This window comes from Bombina bombina, chromosome 7 (assembly GCF_027579735.1).
Source record: "Bombina bombina isolate aBomBom1 chromosome 7, aBomBom1.pri, whole genome shotgun sequence".
NCBI lineage: Eukaryota > Metazoa > Chordata > Amphibia > Anura > Bombinatoridae > Bombina > Bombina bombina.
Window position 1 is genome coordinate 132,772,478 of NC_069505.1, and position 24,683 is coordinate 132,797,160.

Here is a 24,683-nt window from a genome sequence, read left to right on the forward strand (position 1 = left end):
ATTACACATTGGGGCTGAATTATCAGGGGCGGAATGGCCCTGAATACCCCTGTTTCCGCGCAAGCCTTAATGTCTTAAGACCGCTGCTCCTTAACTCGTCCCCTGCCTCTGAGGCTGCAGACATCCGCCCGATTGCATATGATCGGGTTGATTGACACCCCCTGCTAGCCGCCGATTGGCCGCAAATCTGCAGGGGACAGCATTGCACAAGCAGTTTACCAGAACTGCTTGTGCAATGTTAAATGCAGACAGCGTATGCTGTCAGCATTCAGCGATGTCTGGCGGACATGATACGCTACAGCGGATCATGTCCACCAGACATTGATAGATCAGCCTCATTATCTCTTCTGTAAGCTCATTATTATCACAGTATTGAGAGTCATGAGATGACTCTGTTAGGTGTAGTTTATCTATACTTTATATACTTACATCATTTTAATAGCATTGTTGCATGATTACAAAGCAGTGTTCTTTAATGTGTGAACCACCTGGGTGATTTTACTGACTGCTGAGCTAAAATGTCAGCCAATATTAAGATGAAATTATCTAATGTTAAATGTTTCCAATATTTGTTGCTTAAATTATTATTTATCAATTTATATTAAAATATGCAATTAATGTGTGTACTGGATAGCTTAAATGGATATGAAACTCAAAAACAAATCTATGATTCAGACAGAGCATACAATTTTATAACAAGTTCCCAATTTACTTCTGTTATCTAATGTGCTTCATTCCCATGGTATTCTTTGCTGAAGAGATACTTAAGTAGGTGTCTGGAGCACTAAATGGCAGAAAATAGTGCTGCCATCTAGTGCTCTTACAAATGGATAACATTCTTGCAGCCATATATAGTGCTTTTCAATAAAAGGTACCAGGAGAACAAATAACATTTGATAATAGACGTAAATTAGAAAGTTGCTTAAAATAACATTCTCTATCTGAATCATTAAACTGCAGAAATGTTGGGTTTCATGTTCCTTTAAGTATATACTACACCCCCACCCAGGGCCGCCATCAGGGGGTGACAGGGGTGACTCCTGTCAGGGGCCCAATGGGCTAGGGGGGCCCCATGAGGCAAGAACTAAAAAAAAAAAAAATAATAATAATTTTTTTTTTTTTTTTTAAATTTTGGCAGCCACCAGTGGGTACTACAGCAGAGTGCTAATTGAGCATGGGAAATGTTATTACAAGGAGTAAAGTAATAGCATTTGAGAGGATTTCTGAGTGTGCACTAAACCACTATGCACAGTCTGAGACAGACTTGGCACTTTGTTTGTACAGTGTGTGCCTGAGTCAGACGTCTGATCACTTTTATTTGCAGAGGAGGTAGGAATTACTTAGCAAATGTTTTTTATTTCTTTGTGAAATTTAAGATTTTAACTTCAGTGTGGTAGTAGTTGTATGGTGGGGCCAGGGGTCCATAAAAACACATTTTTTTAGCAGCAGTGTATTTATTTATGATTATTTGACAATGCTGTAGAAATTCTATATTTAAAACCATGCAGAAATGTTTCCTCCTCAATACACAAATGATATATATTACATTCCAGTTTACTGCCCCTTTATGCAAGGACTTTCCAGATACAAGGAGGCATTTTATCTAAGATTTTTACATCTGCATAACATGTTATACTCTCAGACTAAGATTGCTCAGTGTTGGAAATGAAACAGGTTAACTTAAAACTGTTCAGTTTACTCTACAGCTGACTTAATTTTGAAATGCATACCTACAAGCTTAAATCCTGGATTTAACCAGATCTAATGGTATGAGTACCACAGCTTATGGTTCCACCAAGACCATATAGAGTACAGCATTTTCAAAATCCACAAGTTCAGCTGACAGATGGGAACATTTGTACACTATATACTATATACTATACTTTTCTTCATCTAGCCATCTACCCAGATCATTAATGTACAATTTTGAATTCACAGAATTATTTTTGTTTACACATTTACAAATATGATTCTTTAAAAAGTGATCTCTTAATTTCTGCATTTTTTTTAATCATGTATGTCACACACTGTTGATTTAGGGGATGCAAGGTGCATAAATGTTTCCTCCTGTGAGTGTTTCTGTGGGTGTCTGTGTTTATGTCTTTGTGCTTTGGTTTGTATCTCTATGAGTGTGTATGTATTTTTTTTCTGTTGTTATCTCTGTGAGGGTTGGTGTGTATGTCTTTGTGCATTTTCTGTGGATGTCTGTGAGGGTATGTGCATATGTCTTTGAGCTTTTTCTATGGGTGTCTCTGTGAGGGTGGGCGTGTATTTGTCTTTGTGTATTTTCTCTGCATGCCTCTGTGAGGGTGGGTGTGTATGTCTGTTTTCTGTGGATGTCTCTGTGAGTGTGTGTGTGTGTGTGTATGTATGTATGTCTATGTTTTCTGTAGATGTCTCTGTGAGGGTGTGTATTTTCTGTGGGTGTCTCTGTGAGGGTGTGTGTATGTCTTTGTGTGTTTTCTGTGGATGTCTCAGTGAGGGTGTGTATGTATGTATTTCTGTGTTTTCTGAGCGTGTCTCTGTTGGTGTTTCCTTGGGTGTATGTGCAAGTTTGAGTTTGTGTGTGTGTGTGTCCATTGTCTGTTCCTTTTTAGGACATTTTGACCTTACTACTGATTATTCACATAGTTCTACAGACTTTGAGACTAATGAGACGTTTCCGTAAGTCACCAATCTACCATTTAACCTTTAAATTATTGTTTAGGCAGTTCAGGGCCCTTCCTTTCAGCCACTGCATGCTGTTGTCCTCATTTAGTTGGCATCTTCCATTACAAAAAGATCATCAGAACTCCATATTGTGTTTTCTAAATCTCCTTTTTTTACAAAACTGTAGTTTACCTCATTACTTGTCAGGTCAATGTAAACAAGTGCTAAGTGTCTGTTTGGGTGTCTGTGTCTGAGTTTCTTTGGGTGTTTGCTAGAGTGTCTATATGTGAATCCTTATGTGTGAGTGTGTGTGTGTGTTTCAGTGTATGTTACTACCTTTACAACATTTCCAAGTTTAAATAGACACTTAAGAATAAAGTGCATATATACGTATTAGTCACTTGGTCAAAAATTGCACATGTAAAAGGAGGGGGGGGCCTGATCAATGGTTAAGTCAGGGGCCCCAAAATTTCTAGTGGCGGCCCTGCCCCCACCCGGCTACTTCATAATGGCAACCGGCTGACAAACGGTTCTGTGGAGAATACGGCACAGATATTTATGTAACTACATTTTGTGTTACAAGAGGTTCTAGGTGCATCATGTATGGTTATTAGTGTAGTATTCGTGGCTGAGAAGTAGCATATTTTGGCTATTGTTGTCTGTGCAAATTCTTTCCATTTCAAAGCTCCAAATATTGTATTTATTAATTTAACAACAAATGGATGTTTCTGCTTGTCCAGTGGAGGTTGGGTGTGTAGCCTCCGGTTGTGAGGGCTACTACATGAGGCAACTATGAGTTAGTGTTTTGGGGGATTGGTAGATGTCCTACTGTGTTGGTCAGCAGAAAAGCTAAATATGCCCTATATATGCCACACTCGTTATCATCTCAGTTTTGTTTGGCTACTGTAGAGGTTCCGCGTGGTGCTGCATTTATAAGGTGCTGTGCTCTGTTTGCAGTGTGTGGTCAGCGGCCTCTATTTGAACTGAAGAAGAAGGAGGACAAGAGTGAACAGGAGCTGTTGGATTCATATATCGCTGGTAGAATTGTCAAGGGAGAGAATGCAGAGCAAGGAAGCGCACCATGGTAACATTACTTGCCTACTTTCCAACAACATTTATGTATTGTTAGTCATTGTATTCCAAGATATTTAAAGGTAGCTAGAAGTCCATTTTGTAATTAATGGGTTGGGCAATGCAAATGCAGGGAGGACCTGCTGAGCTCCAAACTAGAATATTGTATGTTGTGTAAAATCCTAAAATGCAGAGAAATAAACATTATTTTCCATTTAAATTACTATATTTTCTTATTGCAGATGTAGGTCCCTTTAACTTGTATATAGCTGAAAACGCTGGTGTTATTTATTTTTAATATTAATTAAATTTGTCTATGTATTGTCAATTGTATAATTAATTTAATAATGTTTGATCTAGATAGACTATTCTCTATTCTGTACTGCATGGTAATTAAGGGAACATAAACCAGCACATAAATTCTAGATATGATGTATTCAAAGGAAAGATTATCCTGAGAAAATAGATTTATTTTTTAAATGATATTAGTAGTTTAATTATTACATAGTTACATAGTAGATGACGTTGAAAAAAGACAGAAATCCATCAAGTTCAACCTATACAAATCTTAATATACTTACAAAAAAGCTCCAGTTGAGCTTACATTAATCCCATTAAAAAAGGTGACCCATTTAACACAAGTAATTATATCCCTGAGTTCTGTTTCTAGACAGAAATGTATCCAAACCATTTAGAATTTATCTAAGGTATTGGCATTTACTACCTCCTTAGGTAATGAGTTCCACAATTTGATTGCTCTTACAGTAAAAAAACGTTTACGTTGCTGGAGATTAAATCTCCTTTCCTCCAGCCCTAAATTGTGACCTCTTGTCATCTCTGTATATGGGCCATGAATGTATTTATATAAAGTAATCATGTCACCTCTCAAGTGCCTTTTTTCTAGAGAAGACAGACCTAGTTTGACTAACCTCTCGTCATAGCTTAAATTCTCCATTCCCCTTATTAGCTTTGTGGCCCTTCTCTAAACTTTTTCTTAGTCTGCAATGTCTTTTTTTGAGATCCGTCCCCAGAACTGCACTCCATACTCAAGGTGAAGTCTTAACAGGGATTTATATAGTAACAGAATTATGCTTTCCTCCCTTGCATCAATGCCTCTTTTAATACATTCTAGTATCTTATTAGCCTTAAAAGCGGCTGCCCTGCATTGTGCACCAATCTTTAGCTTGTTTTCTATTACTACTCCCAAAACCCTTTCCTCCTCAATTTAGCTAAGCCTAGTTCCATTTAAATAATAGGTTGCCTGCTGATTTTTACTTCCAAAATGTAGAACCTTGCATTTCTTTCATGTAATTAGCAAGAGTCCATGAGCTAGTGACGTATGGGATATACATTCCTACCAGGAGGGGCAAAGTTTCCCAAACCTCAAAATGCCTATAAATACACCCCTCACCACACCCACAAATCAGTTTTACAAACTTTGCCTCCTATGGAGGTGGTGAAGTAAGTTTGTGCTAGATTCTACGTTGATATGCGCTCCGCAGCAGGTTGGAGCCCGGTTTTCCTCTCAGCGTGCAGTGAATGTCAGAGGGATGTGAGGAGAGTATTGCCTATTTGAATTCAATGATCTCCTTCTACGGGGTCTATTTCATAGGTTCTCTGTTATCGGTCGTAGAGATTCATCTCTTACCTCCTTTTTCAGATCGACGATATACTCTTATATATACCATTACCTCTACTGATTCTCGTTTCAGTACTGGTTTGGCTTTCTACTACGTGTAGATGAGTGTCCTGGGGTAAGTAAGTCTTATTTTTTGTGACACTCTAAGCTATGGTTGGGCACTTTTATATAAAGTTTTAAATATATGTATTCAAACATTTATTTGCCTTGACTCAGGATGTTCAACGTTCCTTATTTCAGACAGTCAATTTCATATTTGGGATAATGCATATGAATTTATCATTTTTTTCTTACCTTAAAATTGACTTTTTTCCTGTGGGCTGTTAGGCTCGCGGGGGCTGAAAATGCTTCATTTTATTGCGTCATTCTTGGCGCAGACTTTTTTGTGCAAAAATATTTTTCTATTTCCGGCGTCATACGTGTCGCCGGAAGTTGCGTCATCTTTTTGACGTTTTTTGCGCCAACAGTGTCGGCGTTCCGGATGTGGCGTCATTTTTGGCGCCAAAAGCATTTAGGCGCCAAATAATGTGGGCGTCTTTTTTGGCGCTAAAAAATATGGGCTTCATTATTGTCTCCACATTATTTAAGTCTCATTATTTATTGCTTCTGGTTGCTAGAAGCTTGTTCACTGGCATTTTTTCCCATTCCTGAAACTGTCATTTAAGGAATTTGATCAATTTTGCTTTATATGTTGTTTTTTCTATTACATATTGCAAGATGTCCCAGATTGACCCTGAGTCAGAAGATACTACTGGAAAATCACTGCCTGGTGCTGGATCTACCAAAGTTAAGTGTATCTGCTGTAAACTTGTGGTATCTGTTCCTCCAGCTGTTGTTTGTAAAGAATGTCATGACAAACTTGTTAATGCAGATAATATTTCCTTTAGTAATACTACATTACCTGTTGCTGTTCCATCAACATCTAATACTAGTGTTCCTGTTAACATAAGAGATTTTGTGTCTAAATCCATTAAGAAGGCTATGTCTGTTATTCCTCCTTCTAGTAAGTGTAAAAGGTCTTTTAAAACTTCTCATTTTTCAGATGAATTTTTAAATGAACATCATCATTCTGATTCTGATAGTGGTTCCTCTGGTTCAGAGGATTCTGTCTCAGAGGTTGATGCTGATAAATCTTCATATTTATTCAAAATGGAATTTATTCGTTCTTTACTTAAAGAGGTTTTAATTGCATTAGAAATAGAGGATTCTGGTCCTCCTGATACTAAATCTAAACGTTTAAATAAGGTTTTTAAATCTCCTGTAGTTATTCCAGAGGTTTTTCCTGTCCCTGATGCTATTTCTGAAGTAATCTCCAGGGAATGGAATAATTTGGGTAATTCATTTACTCCTTCTAAACGTTTTAAGCAATAATATCCTGTGCCAGCTGACAGATTAGAGTTTTGGGACAAAATCCCTAAAGTTGATGGGGCTATCTCTACTCTTGCTAAACGTACTACTATTCCTACGGCAGATAGTACTTCCTTTAAAGATCCTTTAGATAGGAAAATTGAATCCTTTCTAAGAAAAGCTTACTTATGTTCAGGTAATCTTCTTAGACCTGCTATATCTTTAGCGGATGTTGCTGCAGCTTCAACTTTTTGGTTGGAAGCTTTAGCGCAACAAGTATCAGATCATAATTCTCATAGCATTGTTAATCTTCTTCAACATGCTAATAACTTTATTTGTGATGCCATCTTTGATATCATTAGAGTTGATGTCAGGTATATGTCTCTAGCTATTTTAGCTAGAAGAGCTTTATGGCTTAAAACTTGGAATGCTGATATGTCTTCTAAGTCAACTTTGCTTTCCCTTTCCTTCCAGGGTAATAAATTATTTGGTTCTCAGTTGGATTCTATTATCTCAACTGTTACTGGAGGGAAAGGAACTTTTTTACCACAGGATAAAAAATCTAAAGGTAAATTTAGGTCTAATAATCGTTTTCGTTCCTTTCGTCACAATAAGGAACAAAAGCCTGATCCTTCATCCTCAGGAGCGGTATCAGTTTGGAAACCATCTCCAGTCTGGAATAAATCCAAGCCTTTTAGAAAACCAAAGCCAGCTCCCAAGTCCACATGAAGGTGCGGCCCTCATTCCAGCTCAGCTGGTAGGGGGCAGATTACGATTTTTCAAAGAAATTTGGATCAATTCAATTCACAATCTTTGGATTCAGAACATAGTTTCAGAAGGGTACAGAATTGGCTTCAAAATAAGGCCTCCTGCAAAGAGATTTTTTCTTTCCCGTGTCCCAGTAAATCCAGCGAAGGCTCAAGCATTTCTGAAATGTGTTTCAGATCTAGAGTTGGCTGGAGTAATTATGCCAGTTCCAGTTCTGGAACAGGGACTGGGTTTTTATTCAAATCTCTTCATTGTACCAAAGAAGGAGAATTCCTTCAGACCAGTTCTGGATCTAAAAATATTGAATCGTTATGTAAGGATACCAACATTCAAAATGGTAACTATAAGGACTATCCTGCCTTTTGTTCAGCAAGGGCATTATATGTCCACAATAGATTTACAGGATGCATATCTGCATATTCCGATTCATCCAGATCACTATCAGTTTCTGAGATTCTCTTTCCTAGACAAGCATTACCAATTTGTGGCTCTGCCGTTTGGCCTAGCAACAGCTCCAAGGATTTTTACAAAGGTTCTCGGTGCCCTTCTGTCTGTATTCAGAGAACAGGGTATTGTGGTATTTCCTTATTTGGACGATATCTTGGTACTTGCTCAGTCTTCACATTTAGCAGAATCTCATACGAATCGACTCGTATTGTTTCTTTGAGATCATGGTTGGAGGATCAATTTGCCAAAAAGTTCATTGATTCCTCAGACAAGGCTAACCTTTTTAGGTTTCCAGATAGATTCAGTGTCCATGACTCTGTCTCTGACAGACAAGAGACGTCTAAAATTGGTTTCAGCCTGTCGAAACCTTCAGTCTCAATCATTCCCTTCGGTAGCCTTATGCATGGAAATTCTAGGTCTTATGACTGCTGCATCGGACGCGATCCCCTTTGCTCGTTTTCACATGCGACCTCTTCAGCTCTGTATGCTGAATCAATGGTGCAAGGATTACACAAATATATCTCAATTAATATCTTTAAAACCATTTGTACGACACTCTCTGACGTGGTGGACAGATCACCAACGTTTAGTTCAGGGGGCTTCTTTTGTTCTTCCAACCTGGACTGTGATTTCAACAGATGCAAGTCTGACAGGTTGGGGAGCAGTTTGGGGGTCTCTGACAGCACAAGGAGTTTGGGAATCTCAGGAGGTGAGATTACCAATCAATATTTTGGAACTCCGTGCAATTTTCAGAGCTCTTCAGTCTTGGCCTCTTCTAAAGAGAGAATCGTTCATTTGTTTTCAGACAGACAATGTCACAACTGTGGCATATATCAATCATCAAGGAGGGACTTACAGTCCTCTGGCTATGAAAGTATCTCGAATTCTGGTTTGGGCGGAATCCAGCTCCTGTCTAATTTCTGTGGTTCATATCCCAGGTATAGACAATTGGGAAGCGGATTATCTCAGTCGCCAAACGTTACATCCGGGCGAATGGTCTCTTCACCCAGAGGTATTTCTTCAGATTGTTCAAATGTGGGGACTTCCAGAAATAGATCTGATGGCTTCTCATCTAAACAAGAAACTTCCCAGTTATCTGTCCAGATCCAGGGATCCTCAAGCGGAAGCAGTGGATGCATTGTCACTTCCTTGGAAGTATCATCCTGCCTATATCTTTCCGCCTCTAGTTCTTCTTCCAAGAGTAATCTCCAAGATTCTGAAGGAATGCTCGTTTGTTCTGCTGGTGGCTCCAGTATGGCCGCACAGGTTTTGGTATGTGGATCTTGTCCGGATGGCCTCTTGCCAACCGTGGACTCTTCCGTTAAGACCAGACCTTCTGTCGCAAGGTCCTTTTTTCCATCAGGATCTCAAATCCTTAAATTTAAAGGTATGGAGATTGAACGCTTGATTCTTAGTCAAAGAGGTTTCTCTGACTCTGTGATTAATACTATGTTACAGGCTCGTAAATCTGTATCTAGGAAGATATATTATAGAGTCTGGAAGACTTACATTTCTTGGTGTCTTTCTCATCATTTTTCCTGGCATTCTTTTAGAATTCCGAGAATTTTACAGTTTCTTCAGGATGGTTTGGATAAAGGTTTGTCTGCAAGTTCCTTGAAAGGACAAATCTCTGCTCTTTCTGTTCTTTTTCACAGAAATATTGCTAATCTTCCTGATATTCGTTGTTTTGTACAAGCTTTGGTTCGTATAAAACCTGTCATTAAGTCAATTTCTCCTCCTTGGAGTTTGAATTTGGTTCTGAGGGCTCTTCAAGCTCCTCCATTTGAACCTATGCATTCTTTGGACATTAAATTACTTTCTTGGAAAGTTTTGTTTCTTTTGGCCATCTCTTCTGCTAGAAGAGTTTCTGAATTATCTGCTCTTTCTTGTGAGTCTCCTTTTCTGATTTTTCATCAGGATAAGGCGGTGTTGCGAACTTCTTTTCAATTTTTACCTAAGGTTGTGAATTCTAACAACATTAGTAGAGAAATTGTGGTTCCTTCATTATGTCCTAATCCTAAGAATTCTAAGGAGAAATCATTGCATTCTTTGGATGTAGTTAGAGCTTTGAAATATTATGTTGAAGCTACTAAGAATTTCCGAAAGACTTCTATTCTTTTTGTTATCTTTTCCGGTTCTAGGAAAGGTCAGAAGGCCTCTGCCATTTCTTTGGCATCTTGGTTGAAATCTTTAATTCATCATGCTTATGACGAGTCGGGTAAAACCCCGCCTCAAAGGATTACAGCTCATTCTACTAGGTCAGTTTCTACTTCCTGGGCTTTTAGGAATGAAGCTTCTGTTGATCAGATTTGCAAAGCAGCAACTTGGTCTTCTTTGCATATTTTTACTAAATTCTACCATTTTGATGTATTTTCTTCTTCTGAAGCAGTTTTTGGTAGAAAAGTACTTCAGGCAGCTGTTTCAGTTTGATTCTTCTGCTTATAATTTCAGTTTTTTTCATTATAAGATTTAAACTTTATTTTGGGTGTGGATTATTTTCAGCAGAATTGTCTGTCTTTGTTTTATCCCTCCCTCTCTAGTGACTCTTGCGTGGAAGATCCACATCTTGGGTAGTCATTATCCCATACGTCACTAGCTCATGGACTCTTGCTAATTACATGAAAGAAAACATAATTTATGTAAGAACTTACCTGATAAATTCATTTCTTTCATATTAGCAAGAGTCCATGAGGCCCACCCTTTTTTGTGGTGGTTATGATTTTTTTGTATAAAGCACAATTATTCCAATTCCTTATTTTTTATGCTTTTGCACTTTTTTCTTATCACCCCACTTCTTGGCTATTCGTTAAACTGATTTGTGGGTGTGGTGAGGGGTGTATTTATAGGCATTTTGAGGTTTGGGAAACTTTGCCCCTCCTGGTAGGAATGTATATCCCATACGTCACTAGCTCAAAGACTCTTGCTAATATGAAAGAAATGAATTTATCAGGTAAGTTCTTACATAAATTATGTTTTTCTAGTATTAAATCTTATTTTCTATTTACCTGCCGATTCTTCTAATTTTTGTAGCTCCCCTTGTAAAGCAATTTCATCCTGCACTGACCCAATGACCTTACACAACTTTGTATTATCTGCAAAAATAGAGATGTTGCTATTTAATCTTTGCTCCAAGTCATTAATAAAAATATTAAAAATAACAGGGCCCAGTACTGATCCCTGGGGAACTCTACTGATCACCTTTGTCCAATCTGAGTATGATCCGTTTACTACTGCTCGTTGCTCTGTATTTTATCCAGTTATTTATTCATGAGCTAACATTTTCAGCTATTCCCAGTTCCTTAATTTTGTGCATTAATCTCTTATGTGGCACTGTATCAAACATCTTTGCAAAACAAAAGTATATCACATCATCTGATTCCTTTTTATCTATATTTTGTATTAGTTTGACATGATCTATTTATCATAAAACCATGCTGATTTTAACTCATAATCCTGTTTACACGAATATGCTCATCAATATAATCCCTTATATTCCCTTCAAGTATCTTCCCCACTTTTGATGTCAGACTAACTGGTCTATAGCTTACTGGTTCAGCCTTGCTTCCCTTTTTAAAAAGTGGCACCACATCAGCTTTATGCCAGTCATGGGGTGCTATACCTGAGGATAATGAGGTTTGACTATAACAGTGCTAAATTCCCATAAAACCCATGGGTGTATTTCATCTGGGCCTGGAGTTTTATTTACATTAATATTATCCATTTTTTCTGATATCCTCTAAAGATAACCCAGTTAATGGTATGGGCTTGTAGGTTCTTGTCTGTTTCAAAGTATCCTCCATTGGTTCCTCTCTTGTGTATATTACTGAAGAAAAGAACTGGTTTAGTACCTCAGCCTTCTCCATGTAACTGTTAATCATGCTACCCTTCACACATTTTAATGTACCTATACAATAGATATTCTTAGATTTTTTTGCCATTTATGTACTTAAAAAAACTTTTAGGGTTTGACATAGAATCCTTTGCAATTAATCTTTCATTTTCAATTTTGGCTAATTTGATTTTTTGCATGTTTTGTTACATTCCTTATATATTTGGAATGTTGAATCTGCACTATTTACCATGAATAATTTAAATGCCCTACATTTTTTCCTAAGTTCTCTTAACAAATTTTCATTTACACACATTGCCTTGGATTTATTTTACTTTTATAACCATGTGGAATGGGTTGATATGTATATTTATTTAACAAAGTTTTAAATGTTATTCATGTATCTTCTGTATTTTTATTAGAGAATACTTTGTCCCAATTTATGTTATTTAATGATTTACTTTAAAATTAAAAGTCTTAGTTGAACCCTTATAACACTGCTTATGGAAAGTGATTTCAAATGTGACCATGTTATGATCACTGTTATCCACATGTTCTTTGACTTCTATGTTTGATATCTGTATCGTTAGATAGCACTATGGGGTAGATTTATCAAAGGCTAGGCGAACTCTGTATGTGCTTTGCCTGTAACTGCGCCCCAGCTCGCCTCCGGAGAAGCACACGTGCGCCTGAATTTATAAAAAAAAAATAGATTTAATTTTGCTCACTTAGTAAAAGGCGAGCTGGGGCGTAATAATGATACATTTTGCCTGTCGGAAAAAGCATTTACTCCCTATTTATCACAGTTCATCCTTATAAATATTTACGCCGCCATGTCTTGATTATAAAAAAAGCGTTTTTTAGGTATCTATTTTGCACATATTTATATTATATAATGTTTCCGTGCTGTTTTTGCCATATGTTGGTAATTTAAGATTGCAAAAATCAATATACTCTTGGTACCCGTATGCGGAAGTGCAAATTTCTGGCAATAACAGTCTCTTCTTGGCGCTGAGCCTTTGAAAAATAAGTTAAAAGAAGAAAGTATTGCATCACAAGATGTAAAAGCATGTATGGTAATGGTGTTCGCCTCAGTCTGTATGGCGAATCTAGAACACGCAATTTAAGGAGAAATTTCAGTTCCCTATCTGCACAAAGTAATGATAAATAAGAAACTGGGCGTATTTGTAAGTCGGGCTGTGAAATTACGCCTATTACTAATGTATATTGGTGCACTCAGGAGCACACCCATGCGCCTAGATGAATGCAAGCGGAGTGCAAAGAAGTTTCTTTCAGATTACGCAATTATAGGCACAGATTGCTTTCATAAATATGGAGATTGGTGCGTATGCTTTATTTTGCCCTCAATTACAGGCAAATTGCTTTGATAAATCTAGCCCTAAATCCAATATAGCTTTATTCCTAGTTGGCTCCGTTATTAATTGTGACATAAAGTTATCCCTGAGAACATTTAGAAATCTATCTCCCTTAGCTGTATTACTAGTTTAATTGGCCCAGTTTATTTGCATTAGTAGTTGAGTTTGCTCTATGCTACTAATGTTGGGGATTTTGTAGCAAGTAATATTTTTTTAGGATTTTTCCCCACTCTTTATTTCAACCCAAATTGAATAAATATGTGTAAACTTTAAGTTTTCATAAATTACTCACTGGCGCTATGTTGAAACCTAAGTTCCTCTTCTTTATTCTCTTCTGCTGCTGACCATTAAGGACAAATAAAGTGTGCAAAAATGGCTGTGTGGAATTTTGCAATGTTAAAGGGACATTGAGAGTTATCTAAATATTGCTATATTACACAAACACACAGCCATCATTTGCAAACCTAATCTGTCCCTACTTGTCCACAGTAGAATAGATTACAACCTAGGTTTCAATATAGCAGCACCCAATATTTTATAGCAACTCAGGGGAACTGGAACTTGAATTAAATTAAAGGAAAAGAGAGCAAAAAAATTAACAAAAGTATATTAAACAGGTTTTTTTTTTTACTACATATAATTTAACATTTTATTTTACAATCCAAGTATTTAATGCCCTTCTAATGGCTAATTTAGCGTAGAATAGGGGATAGAACAGATTAAGTTTATGGACCCTTTGGCCACCATGAAAGTCAATGTCTCATTGAGCCAATTCATTAAAATGATTATGACACAGACACAGAACTAAATATATCTCAATAATTATTTAATTTTAGAAGAAAACATTTAAACTAATATAACAAAATAAATCACCTAAAAAAGTTATGTTTTGATTATGTTGTCTCATTAAAAACATGAAAAGCTTAATGTTTTACTTGTCTCTTTACCCTACTAACACTATTCCTCTGCACCCAGGCAGGTGATGCTGTTTAAGAAGAGTCCCCAGGAGCTGTTGTGTGGGGCCAGTCTGATTAGTGACCGCTGGGTGCTGACGGCTGCTCACTGCATTTTCTATCCTCCTTGGGATAAAAACTACACTGTTGACGATATCCTGGTGCGAATAGGCAAACACTTCCGTGCAAAGTAAGATCAAATCTTCATGAATATACCTCTTGCTTTTTCCTTTCACATACCTCCTATTTCAGGAAGCAGCACTGGGCTTCTTAAAGAAAGAGAAGTTTGCCCTGTAGATAACCCAACAGACACATGCTAAAGTTAAACCCCCACATATTTTTTTTTTTTGAGGATTGAAAATAGATCCTTGATATTGAGTATACAATAGTAGTGTTTCCTCATGTTCTGTTTTCTGTTCCCCTGACATTGTAATATGGGCAACACTCTCTTGGACCTTATAAGTTGTTTTGGTTTGGTTCCAGAGGTCAATACTTAACACAGATAAGAAATAAACAAAAGAATAAAGAAAAATGCATCTCTTAGAGAATAACCTTAGTATAACAAAATCAGCTTAGATATAGTGATGCATGTACCTAAACTGGTCACATTTGATGCTCAACCTACACAACTATATAGATAAAAGATTTGTTGTTATGTAGAAGAGTTTTATATCTAATTATAGAATTCAGAACGTGATTCAATATATATACATATGTCCAGGATTAAATGGCATAATAATCTATACTTATTCTTTCTAGGCTGAGCATTGTCTACCATTTTGAGTTTGTGCATATTCATAAATATTTTATATCCCTCAATATAGTGATTTTACAAGTAGGGAGAGCTTCTTTTCTCCGTTATTTGCCAAATTTACACTTTGATGTTCTAGCAGGGCCATTACCAATATCCCGCCCGCAGCTACGGCCGCTGACCACGGGGGAGGGAAACCTGCAACACCCCCCAATTCCACATACCAGAGCTATACCTCTATGGATTTCTTAAGCGCCATGTTAATTTAAAAGGCAACTCTCTAGCCCCCCCCCCCCAGCCCCTTCAAGAAACCCTCAGTCACATTAAAGTACAGTATAGTGAAGCGGTAATCGTCTTGTGTAAATTATAGTGGGCACACTATAATAGAGCTTATATTTCTAAATAAATTAAAAATGGACAGATACATGCACAATTTCTGCAATGGATAGGTTAAGATTGTGTTTCAATGCCGTGCATATCAAACCTCTCTTCAGCAATTAGAATATAATGGATATAGTATGCGTGGTAGGCTTAGTCTTATCGAGCCTGGTGCACTTTTCCGGTAAAGTACTAACAGAAGCCTTGCAGATTGTAATGGAGATTGCGGCAGACCGGGAGCCCCCCCCCTAGCAGAGATCCAGAGGCCAATTTAGCGTGTTTTAGTGGTGATATGTCAGTATATAAGCTTGATGTAGCTGCTCGTGATTTTCTAAGTGTGCGATTAACAATGTCAGCAGAGTTGATATAAATGTCTTCCTGTTTGTTGGAAAAAGGTTCACCTATATTCATCTGGGCTGTCGCCTTGTTACTTGGTGATTGATGGTAGAGTGGTTTAATCGTTGATTCTTCTGGCTCTGGGGTGCCGCAGCACCATCCTGCACAGAAGTTGTGTTTGGGGATCCCTCTATGTACACTGATGTAGCGTATTTTAGGCATACATTTTGCAAGGAGTCCTATGGAGCTCTTTCCATCATGCTCATCAGGCGATCCTCAAGCCTTTCCAGGATACGATCTATGCAAGCTGAAAAGCCATCTTCTCTCTCAGCAGCCATGTTGCTTGTATAGCGGTTAGGGACTTATGAGCTGTTCTTTTCGTCTCCTCTCTTCTTATGACCTTTTAACTGCGCAGTATGACGATAGTGTGTACAGTTAACAGTCTATTGCCAGTGTAACCCGTTTAGGCAGTCACGCCGGGACTCCGTGGGGGGGGGGGGGGAACGTTGCCTGTGAGTTTGCCGCCAATACAGGCCTCAACTGTCCACGTCCGGCTCAGGGCTCATTAATAAAGCAAAATTAGGAGAAAAAGAGAGGGCGCTAAGAGCTAAGTTCTCACCACACTTGGTCAAATAACAAGAGATACAAATAAAATTGAAATGAATACCTTTACTCACATTAAAATACAATTACAACATCACACATTAAATAAAATAGAATAGAATAGAAGGGACGTCTCCCTTTAAAAATTGGATTACCACCTTAAAAAATATAAAAATATGGAAAAAAATATTTTTAGTTAAAATGTTTGAGCTTTGTAAAGAGATGCAGCAAGATTGTTACAATGTTAATATAGTTCTGCAGTGAGATCTTCACAGTCTTTGTAACAAAGTTTCTTGTGTTGACTGATCGAAGAAAATGTTACAGTTCAGCAAAAAATGTCAGCGTGGAGTTAATGTAATAGGATTTTTCATAAAAGTTAAGCGATCATGTTGAACACCTTATTCAGGTTATACTCACACTCTTCCAAATGATTGTAATAGCGGCTTGATAGCTTACACTTTTGGAGATTATCAAAAGTAAACAATATCTCCAAAGTGTTAGTAACTTTTTCTTACTTTCTTGAGTCGGCTGAACCAGGTCAGCGTGGTTGGAAACTGCTTTCTTTGCTCCAAAATTCCTAAGCTTGAATCGGCTGAACCCGGTCAGCGTGATTGGAGACAGCTTGTTTTTTCAAACCTCTATATGTCAGATATTGCAGGATTTCCAAAGGGATAATGAAAGTCCACAGACCCGCACTCAATCTTGAAAAAGCCCTATCGGGTGAAACGCGTAGACTTACTTGTGTTGTTCCCAACAAAAGACTTTACTCTATCTTTAAATCTAGGTACCTAGTTTAACTTTGTAACCCGCGCGTGATTCACGCTAAGTGCGGGTCTGTGGACTTTCATTATCCCTTTGGAAATCCTGCAATATCTGACATATAGAGGTTTGAAAAAACAAGCTGTCTCCAATCACGCTGACCGGGTTCAGCCGATTCAAGCTTAGGAATTTTGGAGCAAAGAAAGCAGTTTCCAACCACGCTGACCTGGTTCAGCCGACTCAAGAAAGTAAGAAAAAGTTACTAACACTTTGGAGATATTGTTTACTTTTGATAATCTCCAAAAGTGTAAGCTATCAAGCCGCTATTTCAATCATTTGGAAGAGTGTGAGTATAACCTGAATAAGGTGTTCAACATGATCGCTTAACTTTTATGAAAAATCCTATTACATTAACTCCACGCTGACATTTTTTGCTGAACTGTAACATTTTCTTCGATCAGTCAACACAAGAAACTTTGTTACAAAGACTGTGAAGATCTCACTGCAGAACTATATTAACATTGTAACAATCTTGCTGCATCTCTTTACAAAGCTCAAAAATTTTAACTAAAAATATTTTTTTCCATATTTTTATATTTTTTAAGGTGGTAATCCAATTTTTAAAGGGAGACGTCCCTTCTATTCTATTCTATTCTATTTTATTTAATGTGTGATGTTGTAATTGTATTTTAATGTGAGTAAAGGTATTCATTTCAATTTTATTTGTATCTCTTGTTATTTGACCAAGTGTGGTGAGAACTTAGCTCTTAGCGCCCTCTCTTTTTCTCCTAATTTTGTTATCTTCGTGACAGTCCTGGGGTGACTGTTTTAGAGTGGCCTTGTTCTCTTTTAGCTATTAGCGCTATACTCCTGTGTTTTTCTCTCATTAATAAAGCAGTTTGGTCTTGCTTTGTGGTAGGGGATGTTATGAAGTACAAATCCAGTCGTACTAACTATAAGAGCTGTAAGGTAATATAGATAATCGGCAAGTTATCATATTTTCACCCGGAGCTCCGGAGATGTGCGACTACTCAGAGCCCTGCTAGGACACGCCCCAAACCCCACATATTTTATTTCACAATTCAGATAGAGCATAGCATATTAAGACCATTTATAATTAAGTTCTATTATCACATTTACTTTGTTCTCATAGTATTCCTTGTTGAAGAGCATACCTAGGTAGGTAGTGTGAACGTCTGGTACACTCTATGGCTTTTAACAATATGACATACTTTTGTTTACTAGATGAGAACAGTGTTTTCATAATGTATAACACTTTTAAAAGCTCTGCTGCAACACTGTTGTCATATTGTGCTCCAGATATGTTAACACTACTGAACACACCCGCCCTCTTTTTAACAAAGGTTAGCAAGAGAATAAAGTAAATTTGCTGTTGGGAACCTCCTAACTATTTGAAGGGGTTAAAATTGACCTATCTGAATCATTAAAATATAATTTTGACTTTTATATCCATTTACATATACGCATAAAGACAAAAAAGTATACCGCATATTTTATGGATTTTTTTTAACTTCCTAATAAAATAAATATAAAAAAAAAGACACCTACATAAGTAAAACTGATTATCAACATGGAAGAGGGATTCACAAGCAAGACAGAAATAAGCCATATACCAAATCAGCAAAGATATACAAACACCAAGAATGAATAAACTAATAATAAATTAATAATACTAATAAACATGGCAGAGAAACTGATTACTGGCGGCATTATTAGGCCAATCATTAGCTGTAAGCTCCTTTATACAAGAGAAGTGATTATATTTGCTACAATGAAAATTCTGTTTATGGGGTTAATTAATACTACTTCATTATATTTTTCCCCCTTCCATCAAGGTATGAGAAGACAACTGAGAAAATTCTGCAGCTTGAGCGCATTATTGTTCATCCTAAGTACAACTGGAAGGAAAACCTGGACAGGGATATTGCACTAATGCAGCTGAAAAGACCCGTAGCATTTAGTAACTATATCCATCCCGTGTGTCTCCCAACTAAAGACACTGTGCAAAAGTAAGAGTTTACAGATAAAGATGTGAGGGGAAATGCCTGTGTTGTGTGTGTGAAGTCTGTGGGGTCGATTTATGAAGCAGCGGATGCTGCCTCCGATCCACTCCGCTTCAGATCCGCCTGAAGCGGAAGATAAGAAGCAGTGGATCATGTCCGCTCACACTATAATAAATTTGCTCCTTTGTGTATAATTTGACTTCCGTCAATATCTATATATATATATATATATATATATATATATATATATATATATATATATATATATATATATATATATATACACACATACATACATACAAACATACTGTGTATATATATATATATATATATATATATATATATATATATATATATATATATATATACACACACACATACATACAAACATACACATATATATATATATATATATATATATATATATACACACATACATACAAACATACACACATATATATATATATATATATATATATATAAATACACACACACATACATACATGCAAACATACACAAGTGTATATATATATATATATATATATATACACACACACATACATACAAACATACATATATATATATATCTCTGATGAAGCGCATTGAGAATGTGCGAAATGCGTCAGATCCTGCCTACCTTTGCAAACTGATTTAGTGCCATACTCATACGATTTTGAATAAACCACTTTGGCCCAGAGTTCTGCAGTATCTTCGTCTTCCTTTTCCTGATTGCATATATATATATATATATATATATATATATACACACACACATACATACACATATATATATATATATATATATATACACACACACATACATACACATATATATATATATATATATATACACACACACATACATACACATATATATATATATATATATATATATATATATATATATATATGTCATGGAGCAGATAAGAAAGAGTAAACAAGAACGAAATCTTGTTATTAAAAAGTTTATTTTAATTGTGAATCAGTGACATCTCGCCCTGTGGGCACACTGTGAATCAGTCTTTCAAAATATAAAGTTCTAAAGGACATATAAGATGTGTTGGCACACAAGGACATATATTAAAATATATATATATAGACGAAGTTGCATGTGCAAAATGAACACAGGTGCAAAGTAATATCAAGCTGTTAAGAAGGAAAGTTTGCTTAACCAACTACACCCTACTGCTCACAGAACCCCCAAGCAAATACAACAAGGAGGTGTGGCCTGGGCAGATATAAAGTGTGATCTAAGAGGTTAAATACAAAACTCTTACTTATATGCAGTTATCATTGCAAGTATAAATATCAACATATAGTCAGCTTTGCTGCGCTAGTAAAACATGCATGTATATATATATATATATAGATATGGATATATATATATATAAACATACATATATACCATTCATACATACATACATACATAAAACATGTATATATATATATATATATATATATATATATATATATATAACATACATATATAACATACTATATATATATATATATATACACATAAATAAAACATGTATGTATGTACCTCACTGGTCTTTAATTCAAAAGAAAACTTTTAATAAGCGTGACGTTTCGGGGACACACTCCCCTTCCTCAGACAACAAACAAACTGCAAGTGACTGAACATATAAAGCCAAACAAACCCCTCCCAGTGAAAATTGCGCCAAAACTGTTACCATAGTGATCCTCAACAACATTCTAATCATGTGATAAGTGTTACTCATTATTATTGAATCAGCCTATGTAATATCCACATTCATAAGTATAAGAGACATATTAAAAGTCATACTAGGCATTATGTCAAGACACATGTGAACAAACTTCTATTATAAAGCAATCTATACATATAATCATATATAGTGAACGGGACAGACAAGTATAGTGAAACCATATCATATTAATAGGTTAAAAATAACATGTGAACCCTCCTACTTTCAAAGTAAATAAAGTGCATAAGTAAATATCTGTGTGTCCCCTAACACATATATTGTATCACTGAACAAGTGTAATGGTGTAATGGTGTTTGTATCGAAGTGTATGTAAAATGTGTGCATTGCCAGCCCCCTGGAGAATCTAAATACACCAACTAGTTAAACAATCTAATCGATGAGTGTCACTATTGGTAGATGTCATAGGCAGGGTTAACAAGAGGAAGATACATAATCCAGTACTGATTCTAGTAACTCAATCTTTCTGGCATTGTTAAAATTGAAGAAGAAAGAGATTGACCTAAAACTGCATGGCAGTTACCTCTCAGACTATTACCGGAAAAAGCTCATACCACGGGGATTCCGCATCAAGAACATTTCAACAATTGGGAGAACCAATACAGAATTCTGTAAGAGGTGGTGCGCTATTTTAAATAAGTGCTCTCTGGACCTCATCCTTCTAGTAACAGAGGAGGTGAGAAGCCAACTAGATAAACTCAAGCAAGAAGTATTGGAATATGAGAATATTAACACACAGAAACTGATAAGTGACACTAGCTCTGATTGGTTAAATCAACTACAAACACAATTAAAGGAGTACAAAGAGGCCTTGATTTCCTTTAAGAATAGGAAGTTCGTGGCAGTGACCGAAGATCACAAAGAAAAAAGTGTCTACAAGTGGATGATAAGTGGTGACGGGGATTACAGAGGCTAGCGTCCAAGGAGACAGAGGAGATTCAGGCAATATACCAGAAGAAATCTCCAGACTGTGGATACTAGCTCTGGAACGGATTCGGATACCCCACAGCCCCCACAGGGACATATACCACCATACAGAGGGAGTACAAGGCCGTTTAGAGGCAACCGACAACAACAGCCTTTTTTAGGGGTGACCACTCGATCTGCCATCAGGGGAAGAGGAGGCCACATCCAAGAAGAGGAGGTCAGAGGCAGACCACCATTACTCTACCAACATCCACCGAGACACTAACTAACAACAACTTAATTATCAATATTAGTGATCGGGTCCTGACTGAACCAGAAATTCAATTATTGAATAAAGGACTTAACTTTGTACCCACTAAAACCAGTGACCCGTTTGATTTGTGGATTGACCAGCAAAAATTCCAGCGATCACTAAGACTCAAAGAATACTTCAACAACAGCTTAAATTCAGAAATGGGTATTCCCTTTCGTAAAGCCAGCAAGTTTGATCCGACAAGCTATAATCCCAGCATAAAGATATACTCCCGGCTGGTTAACACTGATATAGCTGAGATACCAAAAACAAGATTTCGGAATAACTTGACTAAAGAGGAACTTGACTCAATTAAAACATTGTCCACAGATCCTAAAATTATCATCCGCCCTGCGGACAAAGGAGGTGCGACAGTGATCATGAACTACGCATATTACCAATCAGAGATTAAGGGACAACTGAGTGACACCATGACATACAGACAATTACAAAGGAACCCAACCAAGGGATTCCAGAAAGAAATTGAGACCTTGGTGAAAGAAGGAGTCATGCAAGGGTACATTGATGAGAAAATTGGAGGATTCTTGATCACTGAATATCCAATCTGCCCCATACTATATACCCTGCCAAAGGTGCATAAAAACCTATCACATCCACCAGGGAGGCCAATTGTCTCAGCCCGTGGCTCTATCACATCACCATTATCCCAACTGGTTGATTTCTTTTTACAACCAATGGTTAAGAATATGAGATTGTATGTCAGGGACTCCATGGATCTTATTGGCAAACTTAAAGGCTTTAGGATGGAAGAGGAGTGGATCCTGGTAACAGCAGATGTTAATAGCCTTTATACGGTCATACCTCAACAAGAAGGTATCAGAATGGTAGCAAAAACCTTGAGTAGATATCCGTATGTGGGACCACCAGCACATTTCCTATTACAGATCCTGGAGCTAAGCTTAAGGCTGAATTATTTCAAATTTGAAAACTCGTACTATTGCCAAATAAAGGGAACCGCCATGGGTTCGAATGTTGCCCCTTCATTTGCGAATCTATATATGGCAAATTACGAGGAAGAGATTATGAAGGTGTTCCAGAAAAAAGAAGTTATCGTGTACATGCGCTATATAGATGACTTGTTCATTGTGTGGGGGGGCACAAAGGAATCCCTACATGAGTGGTTCGACCACCTAAACGGGCTGAACCACCCAATTCAGTTCAAAATGAGCTGCAGTGAAGAGAGGGTTGAGTTCCTGGATTTATGTATCTTTAGAGATGGCATGTCTGTAGGAATGACATTATATCAGAAGCCTACAGATAGGAATTCAGTATTACACGCACACAGTTGCCATCCTACTTCACTACTAAAGGCTATACCACGGGGCCAGATGACAAGAGTAAATAGAAACAACAGTAACTCTGAGGCCATGAAAATACAGTTACAAGAAATGGCAAAGAAATTTTTGGCTAGGGGATACAAATGGGACTATCTCTTGGAATGCATGAAGGAACAGGAAGATCCCAAGGAGAGACACACAAGAGATGATACTCGAAGGATGACATTTGTAACCAGATACTGCCCAGATGTAAAGAATATAGGACAGTAGGACCCACTGGCATATCATCAAGAATGACACAGGTCTCCCATTTAGCGAATGGAACAGTCCAAGAGTGGGATTCAAGAGAAACCGCAATTTGAGAGACCAACTGGTGATAACGGATCCCAAACACTGCTATGACAGAAAAACCTGGCTATCCTCAAACAAGAAGGGATGCTATCGGTGCAGTGGCTGCACTACCTGTCATGCGATGATTCCGGGGGCCGCCTTCCATCATCCCTATACAAATGTAACCTTTAAGATACAGCATTACCTGACCTGCACCACGACATATGTGGTCTATTTAATCAATTGCCCATGCGGCTTATTCTATATAGGGAAAACAGTAGATGACATCCGCACACGCATGGCAAATCATCGGTCGGCCATCAGAACAGCCATCAAAAACCACGGGAGTGAACAACCGGTGGCACACCACTTTGCAATTAGTGGGCACAACGTACAGGATCTAAGATTTAAGCTCATAGACCATGTCCCCATTCCCTCTAGGGGTGGGGACCGGGACAATAAACTATTGCAAGTAGAATCCAAGTGGATCTTTCGTCTCAACACCTTACGCCCAAAGGGACTGAATGTGAAATTAGACTGGCATTGTTTCCTATGAGCAATTGTAGAACTCCATGGAATTCAAGTGGATGTATTTGAATAAGACAGAACAAAGACATATTGTATGACTTTATCATTTTGAGCTCCACCTATGAGAGTTGATGATCCATTCATTTCTACATCTTACCGCCTCTTTTCTGCTATCTTGTTTTTCTCCCTCTTACTTATCCTTCTCTCTCTGCATCTTTTCTAATTTTTTTATTTATTTTTTCTATTTTGTTCTCTTTTTCTCCTTTTTTCTCAGCTTTTTCTTTGTTTTCTGGATTCTTTCTTTTTCTTTTTTCTTTTTTCTATTTTCTTTGCCGTTATCACATGGGGGGATCTTGGTTCTCTTAGATTTTATGATTTTACCATTTTATTTTACTTTATTTTTATTTCTTATCTTTTATTATTTCACATTATTCTATCTTATTTTACTTTATTTTATTTTACTTTATCTTATTCTCCTGTATTGTATTTTATTTTTAGTTTATGTGTATTCACTGCTTCTATGTCATTTATATTTATTGATTTATGTATTTGATTTTTTGTACTTTTGGTTATTGATTTTTATTTTACAGGTAATGTTTGGGTTATCTAGTTTAGTGCACTTGGTACACCTAG

At 37.0% G+C, this 24,683-nt stretch overlaps 1 protein-coding gene across 1 annotated transcript in view; it reads left to right on the top strand.

Annotated features, from left to right (window-relative positions):
* The window catches only part of F2 (coagulation factor II, thrombin), a 102,944-nt gene that overhangs the window by 66,077 nt on the left and 12,184 nt on the right, over positions 1-24,683 (top strand). The window contains exons 9-11 of the mRNA XM_053720311.1: positions 3,607-3,733; positions 14,102-14,269; positions 18,763-18,936. Of these exons, the coding sequence (XP_053576286.1) occupies positions 3,607-3,733; positions 14,102-14,269; positions 18,763-18,936 (469 nt within the window). The remainder of the gene's footprint in view (positions 1-3,606; positions 3,734-14,101; positions 14,270-18,762; positions 18,937-24,683) is intronic.